The 12,381-nt window shown below is 37.8% G+C and overlaps 1 protein-coding gene across 1 annotated transcript in view; it reads right to left on the bottom strand.

The window, feature by feature from the left end:
* The window catches only part of FMO2 (flavin containing dimethylaniline monoxygenase 2), a 38,651-nt gene extending 37,514 nt beyond the window's left edge, over positions 1–1,137 (bottom strand). Inside the window, exon 1 of the mRNA XM_036845965.1 lies at positions 1,003–1,137. Within this exon, the coding sequence (XP_036701860.1) occupies positions 1,003–1,134 (132 nt within the window). The 5' untranslated portion in view covers positions 1,135–1,137. The remainder of the gene's footprint in view (positions 1–1,002) is intronic.
* Positions 1,138–12,381: the final 11,244 nt, after the last annotated feature.

Below are 12,381 nucleotides of genomic sequence, written 5' to 3'. Positions count from 1 at the left end.
ATCTCCCTGTGCTATGTGGCTGCTTCCCACTAGCTATCTATTTTACATTTGGTAGTGTATATATGTCCATGACACTCTCTCACCCTGTCACATCTCAACTCTCCCCCTCCCCATATCCTCAAGTCCATTCTCTAGTAGGTCTGTGTCTTTATTCCCATCTTGCCACTAGGTTCTTCATGACCTTTTTTTTTCCCCTTAGATTCCATATATATGTGTTAGCATACTGTATTTGTTTTTCTCTTTCTGACTTACTTCACTCTGTATGACAGACTCTAACTCCATCCACCTCATTACAAATACAATGGAATATTACTCAGCCATAAAAAGAAATGAAATGGAGGTATTTGTAATGAGGTAGATGGAGCTAGTTACTTATTTAAAAGATTATGGGAAGAAATATTTATAAATCTTCATAGCTGTCTATCTTTGTATTTTTCTAAATTTTATACAAATTCTGAGGCACAGCTAGCATTTCCAATATTTGGGTTTGGCTAACAGAATAAAATTAATGAATAAAATATATTTAATAATATACTTAAAGAGTTCTCAGAGTTACACTAGAGTGTCATCAAAAAGCCAAGCAAACAAATATGATTTGTTTGTCAGAAAAAAAGTCAGCAGTAATAAGAGCTCACTCTCTGAAAAAGCAAGTGCTCAATGGTTAGAATAGAAGTGGTGTCTTGAAAAGAATCCCTGTCACTTCTGTTTTGTAAAATGCTCTCTAATATCAGTGTATTGCTTTGAGAATAACAAAAGTATGGACTACATACAGGACAATTGCTAGGTCCATAAGAAGAGATTCCTTTACAGCCTGGGTTGGCCACCTGGGTTAGGATAGTAATGACCTGGGAGAGACACCAGCCTATTTCTTTAGTTCCTGTATAGCAGCATGAAATACATTCTATCAAAGTTGCTTAGGAAATACCTCAATAAGGCCCATCAGTAGTATGATTCACCCTACAGTAGCAGCACAACTTATTCAAGAAACAAGATCTCACTTACTTTGAACCTCCACAGCCCTCCAATATCTTCAGTCTTCTCAAAGCAAGTGGGTTCGAGTCCCTCATCCACACAGCACTTCAGAGATATCAGGCCACTGACCCCAGCTCCAATCACTGCCACCTTCTTTGCCATGGTATCCTGTGAAGGAGTTGATGAATTAATGCTGCTTCACTGAGGCAAAAGGTAAGACAGTCCTTATGGTGTGGACAGTAATTGGCTTTGAATGCTGAAGCAGTGTAATTTAATAAGCAGCACTAATTGAATAAAATGCCTTACCAGTCAAATCCCAGTCTCCTCTTTCCCTTGAAAGAAGCCAAGTTGTGTCATGGACTTTGCTGCAAACCCCGTTTACGACGTCTTTTTAAATGGTTTAACATTTAAAAGCAACCTATCTAACAAAGCCAACAGATAACATATTACTAGGGATATGAGCCAATCTTCAGTTACGTTCTTCAGAGTGCTGAGCTTTTCCGTTTCAGCCGCTCTCCCCAGCTATCATCCTTACCTCCGTTTTTGCCTTTTGTTGCCCTCTCTGACAGTAGTCTTCTGTATTGGTTGTGTGTTGGGAAGTAATCAGAAACGTTTGAAGAGCTGGAGGAGGCTGTGGGAAAGGGGAGGAGCTTGCACTCCTCTGGCATTCTGCCAGCTGAAACTCCAAGGCCTTTGTTAGGAGTCCTGAAATTAAGCAAGAGGCTTGTATTCTGAGGTCCAGGGTAAGGATGGAACATCTTTACAGTAACAACATTGTACACGTACCCATATATCATACAGATAGTAAAAATCCTTTTAATAATGGATTTAACCAATGCTCATTAACGAGTTTGTAAATATGGACAAATAAAAAGAAGTCAAAATTATCCCTTACCCCACCATACAGACATCACTATAACCACTGTTGACATTTTTGTATTTCTTTAATTTATATATATACATACACACAAACAAAAATGGAATCATACTCTAAGTATAATTTCCAACTCGAGTTTTCACTTTACAGTATAGTGATAACTTTATATCTAGAGCAACATTTTTTAATGGCTGTATGATTTCCATTTTGTTGATGAATTAATTTTCCATCTAACAAATACTCGTTTCTATTTGTTAGGCACTATTTCTGACATATCACTGTGCCTGGATGAATGATCTCATAGAATTTACATTCCTAAAAGAATTTTTATTGAAGTATAGTTGATTTATAATGTTGTATTAAGTTCTGCTGTACAGCAAAGTGATTCAGTTATACATATATATGTATATATATGTATAACTGAATATATATATATATATATTCTGGAATTTACAGAATATATATATGTATTCTGGACTTTACATTCTTGTTCTGGCCTGGCTTTCTTAGACTTGATGACTTCTGGATCTTAGCTTACTGTGCTTACCTGTTCCTAGATTGCTTACCCTACCCAGACCCATACACCATCTTATGTCTCTGCTTGTGTATCTGCTGGCTTGGATGAATCTAGTAGGACTTCTAATATCTTCCTGTTCATTGCTCTTTTTTGCCTTGATATAGAACTGGCTAACTTACCTTTGCCTACAATCTCAGTTACTAGCACTACCGTTAATTAAGAAAACTAAATCTAGAGGCTATAAAGCACATGTGTACCTTAGATATAGTCTAAATGATGAAAGTAAAGGATTTTGTTCTCCAGCCAACAAGACCAGTGGACCTAAGGACACTGAAATATTTTAATGCAAATTCATTCAACAAACATTTGTTGAACACCTCCTAGGTGCCAGACAATTGCTAAGTGCTGTAGACACAGCAGTGAGCAAAAGAGTCAATACTCCTTTCCCTTATGGAGCTGGCTTTCTAGTGGAGGAAGCCAGACAAGCAATCAGCAAGACAGAATAAACGAGTAGCTGGTGATGCGTGCTGTGGAAAAAAATTAAACAGAGAACTAAGGTCTGGAGTGGAGAAGTGAAGCGTAGTTTGACATTTTAAAATAAGGTATTCAGGAAACATCATTTTCCTGATATTTCCAAAACTGAATTTGGTCACAGTAGAAGGTTTTCTTTGTCTAATAAATAAATCAACTCTATAGCAAGAGTAAAAGACACTTCAAGGGCAATGGTCAATGACTAAGAAACAAAAGAGCTGAACATGTTTCTTAATTAAAGAGGAAAAAAGATAAGCCACTTCACTGACATTGGGTCACAGATTTTGTAACTAATCTATGAACAGTTTTCCAATTATGTCTTCACTCTCCCTTCTCTAGCTAATTATGGTCTCGATAAAAGTCCTGTAATAATTTTACCTAACAAACGAAACACCCAGATACGCTAGCAGTTTTTTAAACTGATTGAACACTTGGGAGATGAATGAACTCTTGTGCAGATGGTCTGGTTCTCCCCCAGTAGATAACCTATCTGGAGATATTAATACCGTTTTGTGTCCAATTGAACATACACCTATGTTCACAGCATCAACCATCAGCTTGGGAGCAGGCATCTTCTTGCCACTGGCACCAGCTGAGGAACTTGCTCAACAGACATTCCTGGCTGGCAAACGGTACTTAGGTATGCCGAGGGCCAACAAGCCTCCTGGGGAGAACGGGTATATCCACAAACGAACCATAAAGCACCTGGCCAATTTTCTATTAGCAGACCTTTAGATTCCTTCTAAGTTTTTGCTATTATGAAAATGCTGTAATGAACACTGTTTAGGTATATCTATTCCACACTTACCACATCATATTCTCAGGATAAAAACCTAAAAGGGGAATTGCTGTATGAAAGTATATGCCCATTTGAAAGTCTACAGTGCTCCTCAAACTTTAAAGCATAAAACGCTTGGAGACCTTATTAAAATGCAGATGTGGATTTAATAGATATGGGATGGGTCTGAGAGTCTTCATTTCTAACATGATTCCAGATGATTCCAATGCTGCTGGTCCTTAGATCACATTTTGAATTGCAAGTTTCTACTATATTTTGACAAGTTGTCTTCCAGGAAGTGGGTACTTTCTAATAGTATTTTATGTTTACAAAGTGTTTTAAAGTGTAAAAATACTTTTTCATACATTAATTCATTTGGTTAGCTCAGGACCTAGGCATTATTACCCATCCTTGTCTTATGGATATGGAAACAAACTTGGCTTGGCTACTAGGAAGTTTAAGAATAACCAGGATGGTAATGAACTTCTTAAAACCTTGTCATAAAGAGCCACTGAAGAAACTTTTGATGTTTAGCCCAGAGGATATATATTGAAAAGTATATTATAATTGCCTTCAAAATGGCTGTTACATGGAAAAGATCATATAAGCCAATTTTGGGTAGACGCAAAAGTCTATTCAGGATCAAATCTGTCAATGTTACAGAAAAGCTGTTTGCCTCAATATAAAGAAGAATTTTCTGGCTAACAGTGCTGTGCAGGGACTTCCCTGGTGGAGCAGTGGTTAAGAATCCGCCTGCCGATGCAGGGGACACGGGTTCGAGCCCTGGTCCGGGAAGATCCCACATGCCGCAGAGCAACTAAGCCCGTGCGTCACAACTACTGAGCCTGTGCTCTTGAGCCCTTGCGTGGCAACTACTGAGCCTGCAAGCCACAGCTACTGAGCCCGTGTGCCGCAACTACTAAAGACCGTGCACCTAGAGCCCGTGCTCCACAACAAGAGAAGCCACCGCAATGAGAAGCCCATGTACCACAACGAGGAGTAGCCCCCCCACTCGCCGCAACTAGAGAAAGCCCACGCAGCAACGAAGACCCAATGCAGCCAAAAATAAAATAAAATAAATTAAAAAAAAAAACAAAACAGTGCTGTGCAAATATGGAAGGGGCTGTTTTGTAAGGTAGTGAATTGTCTATCACTGTAAGTATTGAAACAGTTAGAAAACCACTTGTTAGTAGATAATAGAGGAATTCAGGCAGAGTGTGATAGTGAAGTAAAGTCCTAACTGCAAGATTTTAGCATCTGAGATCCTGGATTCTGTCATTATCAATTGTAGTTTTTTTTTTTTTAGTTTTTAAAAAAATATATATATATTTATTTATGGCTACATTGGGTCTTGGTTGCTGTGCGTGGGCTTTCTTTAGTTGTGGTGTGCGGGCTTCTCACTGTGGTGGCTTCTCTTGCTTCAGAGCATGGGCTCTAGGCACACGGGGCTTCAGTAGTTGTGGCTCACGGGCTCTAGAGCGCAGGCTCAGTAGATGTGGCTCACGGGCTTAGTTGCTCCACGGCATGTGAGATCTTCCTGGACCAGGGCTTGAACCTGTGTCCCCTACATTGGCAGGCGTATTCTTAACCACTGTGCTACCAGGGAAGTCCCTATCAATTGTAGTTTTAAGATAGGCACAGAGTTGCTGAGAAGACTTTGGATTGGATTTGAAAGTATACTGGTTATTGTAAAGGAATGGGAGGCTGTTGGCACTATGTACCGCTCCACATGGCTGGGGTCCTGGAGTCACCTCCTGAGCCATTCCTGGAATGTTCTAAGCTCTCTTGATTATGGCTTCTCCCATGAAAACAATGTACATATCAGCCTTGGTATCTCTTTCTCTTTCCAGTTTACTTTTTATTACATATTTCAACAGAAGACTTCTTAAAACCATGTGTCACTCACTGAGAACAGGAAGCACAGAGCCAGGAGAACAAGTTTTCTCATTAAGTTGCTTTAGACCATTAGGTAAATGACAGGCTAAACTAGTCTTATTATCCCTTGACTATGACCAAGTTTTATTGTTTGGATGAACTCATCTGTATCTCCTGTGTGATGTATATAGTCCCATCATTTCTATATGCTCTATATTTTCTGGGGCAGTCCTCTTTTAAAATAATCCTCCTGGAGCTTCTGGATTGAGAGAATGAACCGAGCAAGCATATTTACTACCCTTTCCAAAATCTCATTGAAATGGTAGGAAAGTTATACAAACAAATCAATACATGACAGGTCTGAGAAAAGGAAATGCTCTTTGGACCAGATTTTTTAAAGTTTTATTGGGATATTGCTATATAATTCATTTATTTAATTTAAATAGTTTAACCATTCAACTATTTAATTCAGTGGTTTTTAGTATATTGACAGAGTTGTTCAACCATCACCACAATCAATTTTAGAACATTTTCATCACACCCCCAAAGAGCTCCTGTACCCAATAGCAATCACTGCTCAATTTCTCTCCACATAGCCACACCCCCAATTAGGCAAACACTAATTTACTTTCTATTGCTATAGATTTGCTGATTCTGAATATTTCATATAAATGGAATCATATGATCTATTTTTTTTCAGGTCTGAATGACTTCTTTCACTTAGCATAATGTTTTTACAGTTTACTCATGTTGTAGCATATATCTGTATTTCATTCCTTTTTATTGCTGAATAATATTCCATTTTATGGATACCATACTTTATCCATTCATCAGTTGATGGATGTTTGGATTGTTTCTGCTTTTTGGTTATTATGAATAATGCTGCTATATGGATTAATGTGTAAATTTTTTGTGTGGACATATGTCTTCATTTCTCTTAGATACATATCCAGGAGTAGAACTGCTGGGGCATATGATAATGTTATGTTTAGCATTTTGAGGAACTGCTAAACTGTTTCCAAAGAAGCTATAACATTTTACATTTCTACCAGAAATTTATGAGGATTCCAATTTCTCCATAATCTCTCCAACACTTGTTATTATCTGTCTTCTTGGTTATAGACATCCTAGTAGATGCAAAGTGGTATCTCATTATGGTTTTGATTTGCACTTTCCTAATAGTTAATGACATCAACTCTCTTTTAAATGGCCGACTCTCTTGGCCATTTGTATACCTTCTTTGAGAAATGTCAATTCAGATGCTTTATCCCTTTCACCTTTTTATTATTGAGTTGTGAGAGTTCTTTACATATTCTAGATGTAAGTCCCTTGTCATATACATGATTTGCAAATATTTTGTCCCATTCTGTGAGTTGTCTTTTAACTTTATCGATGGTGTTCTTTGAAGTGCATAAATTTTAATTTTAATGAAGCACAATTTATCTATTTTTCTTTTTCTTTTGTTGCTTGTACTTTTGGTGTTGTAACTAAGAAGACTTTTCCTATTTGTGGACCAGATTTTCATGAAATTTCTGGAAGATGGGATTTGGATGAGATTATCTTGACAGACCAGAGTACAATCCATAGCCCAGAACACATGGGAGAAGGCTGGCACAGAGATGGGAGGTATCTTTACCAGTGGTGGCTGTGAGAGGCTCTATCACACATATCATTTATGCAGGGCTTATTATTTACTTATTGTCTAAGTTTTACAGAGATTAATTTAATTGATTGTTAAAACAATCCTATGAGAGAATAAATTTTGTTAACTGCATTTTATGAGTGAGAAAGCTGATACATCAAAGAATTAAGTAAAATGCTGAAAATCACACAACAAGGAGAGCTTTGAATCCAGGCCATCTAAACCTTCACAGTGTGTGCTCTTAATCACTTCATCAAATTACCTGTAAGCCTTAAGCACAGAGGAGGCAGGTGTAGGGAGTGGAGTACATTGTGGGACATTAATCAAGGTAATTAAATGAGGGTCTAAGTAACAGCTGGGCTAGTTCTTCCTTCATGTTTCTGCTCATCACAGAAACATGAATAGAGACTGGGAACAGCAGTATTTGCCTCCAGGATTCATTATAATTAACAGAATAAAATTCTAAGTCCTTAGAAAAGTATGTTCATTCTCATAATCTACCATATCCTGATATTCTTCCTAGACTTCATTCCCACATAATTTGTTTTTCATTTCCTCAAACTTAGCCTTTTGCAAAGGGCCTCAAAGCTGTGTAGTCTGACAATTTTTGTTTTTAATTGGAATATTTAATCTATTTACATTTAATCTATGTCTACCATTTTACCATTTATATTCTACTTTCCTTACCTGTTCTGTGTTTTTCTCCTTTTGTGCTTACTTTTGAATTAATAAAACGTATTTATCCTTCCTCCCCAATTAGCTTATTTGTTAAATTATCTTCTGATATTCTTTTAGGGAGTTTCCCTAGGGGTTACAATATGCGTCTTTGGCTTCTTAAATATATATATATATATATATATTTTTATACTACTTCCAAGACAATAAAAGGTCTACATAACACTCTATTTATTACCCTCACACCTTTTGTAGTCCTGATGTCATGTATATTTAATTCTTCATGTTTTTAATACCTCACAAGACATTTTGGTTATTGCTTCATGCAGTCAATAGTCATTTAAATTTACACACATATTTACCTCTTCATTCCTTAGTATTTCCATGCTTCCATCTAGGATCATTTTCATTTGCCCGAAGTACTCTAATTTTCCTTTAGTGTGGGTCTGCTGGTAACTATCTCAGTTTCTTTATTTTGAGTATGAATTATTTTACCTTCATTTTTGAAAAACATTTTAAAAAGGTATAGAATTCTAGATTGGCAGTATTTTTTTCTCCCAGCACTTAGAAGAAATTATTCTATTTCTTTTGACTTCCATCATTTCGATTGAGAAGTCAGCTGTAAGTCTTACTATTGTTCCTTTGACGGCAATACATCCTTTTTACTCCTGTGACTGGTCTTAAAATTTTCTCTTTGTATTCAGTTTTCATCAGTTTTACTATCGGGTACATAGACTACCTCTCTGGGGTACTCTGGAAGGCAGTTAGGCTGGGTTTGGCTGACTAAAAGCCCTTTAGGCATCCCAGTCAAAGGTCTGCAGTATTTGCCAACCTCCCTTTCCCCTTGAACTTCAGTCTTTGCCTCCCTAGCTCTTTGGGATTTCCAAAAATTCAGCCTCTCAGTTTCTGCTTTCTAAATGGTACCTGCCTCAAACAACTAGTGAAACTGACTGTCTGGCTCACCCTCAGTGAGCTTTCCTTCCTTTCAGGATCTTGATTCTTGCTACCTTGGTAGCTCTCTGATATTTTGAACAAATATTTTTTTAAAATAATATTTTATACAGTTTTTCTAGTTGTTATTAGTGGAAAGACAGGACAAATACAAGCTAGCCAGTCATAGCTGGAAGACATCCATACTTTTCAGCTATTTCTAATAGTTCCCTAGGTTTCTGTCTCAGTCCAGAATAAAAAATTTATTTTCTTCTGCTCTGTCTCTTCATCTTCAGAACATCCTTTTGCTGATGACCTTTGTGAGATAATGTCTTTGTTGGCACAGCTGTTCTTCATTGTTGAACTCTGTGTGTACTCTCACTTTGCAACAGCTTTTCTCTGAACCCCTACTGCACTACAGATAAAGATGTAATTTTATTTTTAACATTTATAAATATATTACAGAATTACAAAGGTATAACTCATACTCATGTACTCACTACCCAGTTGAAGCCCTCTTTGTAACCTCCCTAATTTTATCCTTTTCCATGCCTGCCAAAGGTAACCAGTCTGTTGAATTTATTCTTTATATTTTTTGTGCATTTCTTTATACTTTTACTACATATGCATGAATAAAAACATTATATAATATCATAAGAAGGTATCACACCATATACATTTTCATGCAACTTGTTTTTTTGCTCAACATTATCTTTATGAGATCCATGTTTTCTAAATATAAGCAACTTTATTTCATTTATTTTCATCATGGGCGAATTCCTTGATATATATAAATTACAGTTCATTTAGTTCTTCTCCATTGATGAATATTTAGATTATTTCAGTTTTTCTCTATTACAAACAATATATTCTTGTATTTATTTACTTGAGCACCTGTGCAAGAGCTTCTCCAGGGTACCTGCCTCACTGTGAAATGGCTAGATTATAGCATATTCATATTTTCAACTTTGCTAGATGTTGATAAATTGTTCTCCAAAATGTATGTACCAATTCGTACTCCCTCCACAAATGACTAATTCTCCTTGATCCTCATTCTACCTGGTACTTGGCATTTTCACACTTTTTTTGGCTGATATTAAGGATGTGAAGTGATATTTCATAATGGTTTTAACTTACATTTTTTGGATTACTAAGTGATATGAATTATAAAAGGCTTGGAGATAATAGTACAATATAAAGTATGTTATAGTTGATATTAGAATTGTCTTCTCTTAAAACCTATAATATTATTGCCCAAATCAGTTCTCAGAGTCCCTCACCAGGTTGACTCTGCTTAGCTTATAGCAGAGACAAACCTTAAAGCCCAGGCCTGGCTGCCTCTAAAACCCAGAGAGCACAGTCACCCTTGTCTGCCACACTCGCTTCTTGGGGATTATCCCATTCTCAGTAAAACTGACAATAAGGACTTCATACTCTCTGGGGAAAATCCATGCCCATGAAGAAAGGCATGTCTCCATGATCTGAACAAACCATAATAATAGAATGAGAGTATAACTGAATAATAGTTGACTGTTAGAATGACAGTAAAGACATCCCAAAGTTGCAGTGATGGGCCCTCAACACTATGTGGGTGACCCCAAATGTGGGGCATGTTGTGCTGCCTAGGCCAATATCTTTCTATTCAACTCTTTATCTCTCAGGGAAAGAGTGCCTGAATGTTCCTTTTTACTGTATTCTCATTTCTACTTTCGTATCTTGGAAACCAAATTAGAAATAAACACAAGCTTACATACATCATTCAACAAATGGTTTTAAGCATCGGTTGGTCTAGTTCCAGATTTATGAAAAATCAAAACAAACAAAAAATAATGCCAAACATCTCACTAGGTCTGAAGAATCATGGCTTTGCTAAAACATCCAACTTTTATTTCTAAACATAGTTGAATGTATGTGAAATGATTCATGCACAAGATTATTCACTGAAGGAAATAGCAAAACACTGGAAACAAAAAAATTTTCATCAATGGGAGACTGGTTCAATGAATCACAGTTCATCCATACAATCAAACAATACACAGCTTTAAAAAGAGTGAGAAACTTCTCTATATACTTCTTCCCAAGATTTGTTACTAAATAAAAAAGCAAGGTACAGAACAGTATACATACCATGCTATACTTTGTGTAAAACAAAAAATAAGAAAATGCACTTTAAGAGGAACCAAGATGGCTGAGTAGAAGGACGTGCTGTCACTCCTTCTTGTGAGAACACCAGAATCACAACTAGCTGCTGGGCAATCATCGACAGGAAGACACTGGAACTAACCAAAAAAGATACCCCACATCCAAAGACAAAGGAGAAACCAAAATGAGACAGTTGGAGGGGCGCAATCATAGTAAAATCAAATCCCCTAACTGCTGGATGGATGACTCACAGACTGGAGAACACTTATACCACAGAAGTCCACCCACTGGAGTGAAGGTTCTGAGCCCCACGTCAGGCTTCCCAACCTGGGGGTTCCGGCAACGGAAGGAAGAATTCCTAGAGAATCAGACTTTGAAGCCTAGTGGGATTTGATTGCAGGAATTCAACAGGACTGGGGGAGACAGAGACTCAACTCTTGGAGGGCACACACAAAGTAGTGTGCGCATTGGGACCCAGGGGAAGGAGCAGTGACCCCAGGGAAGACTGAACCAGACCTACCTGCTAGTGTTGCAGGGTCTTCTGCAGAGGCGGTGGGGGGGGGGTGGCTCTGGCTCACGGTGGGGACAAGGACAATGGCAGCAGAAACTCTGGGAAGTACTCCTTAGCATGAGCCCTCCCAGAGTCTGTCATTAGCCCCACCAAAGTGCCTGGGTAGGCTCAAGTGTTGGGTTGCCTCAGGCCAAACAACCAACAGGGAGGGATCCCAGCCCCACCCATCAGCAGTCAAGTGGATGAAAGTTTTACTGAGCTCTGCCCAAAGGAGCAACAGTCAGCTCTACCCACCACCAGTCCCTCCCATCAGGAAATTTACACAAGCCTCTTAGAAAGCCTCATCCACCAGAAGGCAGAGAGCAGAAGCAAGAAGAACTACAATCCTGCAGCCTGTGGAACAAAACCCACTTTCACAAAAAGATAGACAAGATGAAAAGGCAGAGGGCTATGTACCAGATGAAGGAACAAGATGAAACCCCAGAAAAACAACTATATGAAGTGGACATAGGCAACCTTCCAAAAAAAAGAATTCAGAATAATTATAGTGAAGATGATCCAGGACCTCGGAAAAAGAATGGAGGCAAAGATCGAGAAGATGCAAGAAATGTTTAACAAAGACCTAGAAGAATTAATGGAACATGAGATGAACAATACAATAACTGAAATGAAAACCACACTAGAAGGAATCAATAGCAGAATAACTGAGGCAGAAGAACGGATAAGTGACCTGGAAGACAGAATGTGGAATTCAACTTGCTGCAGAACAGAATAAAGAAAAAAGAATGAAAGAGATGAAGGCAGCCTAAGAGACCTCTGGGACAACATCAAATGCAACAACATTCTCATTATAGCGGCCCCAGAAGGAGAAGAAAGAGAGAAAGGACCTGAGAAAATATTTGAAGAGATTATAGTCAAAAACTTCCCTAAC

This window comes from Balaenoptera musculus, chromosome 1 (assembly GCF_009873245.2).
Source record: "Balaenoptera musculus isolate JJ_BM4_2016_0621 chromosome 1, mBalMus1.pri.v3, whole genome shotgun sequence".
Classification (NCBI taxonomy): Eukaryota; Metazoa; Chordata; class Mammalia; order Artiodactyla; family Balaenopteridae; genus Balaenoptera; species Balaenoptera musculus.
This window is presented reverse-complemented; position numbering and strand designations above follow the sequence as displayed.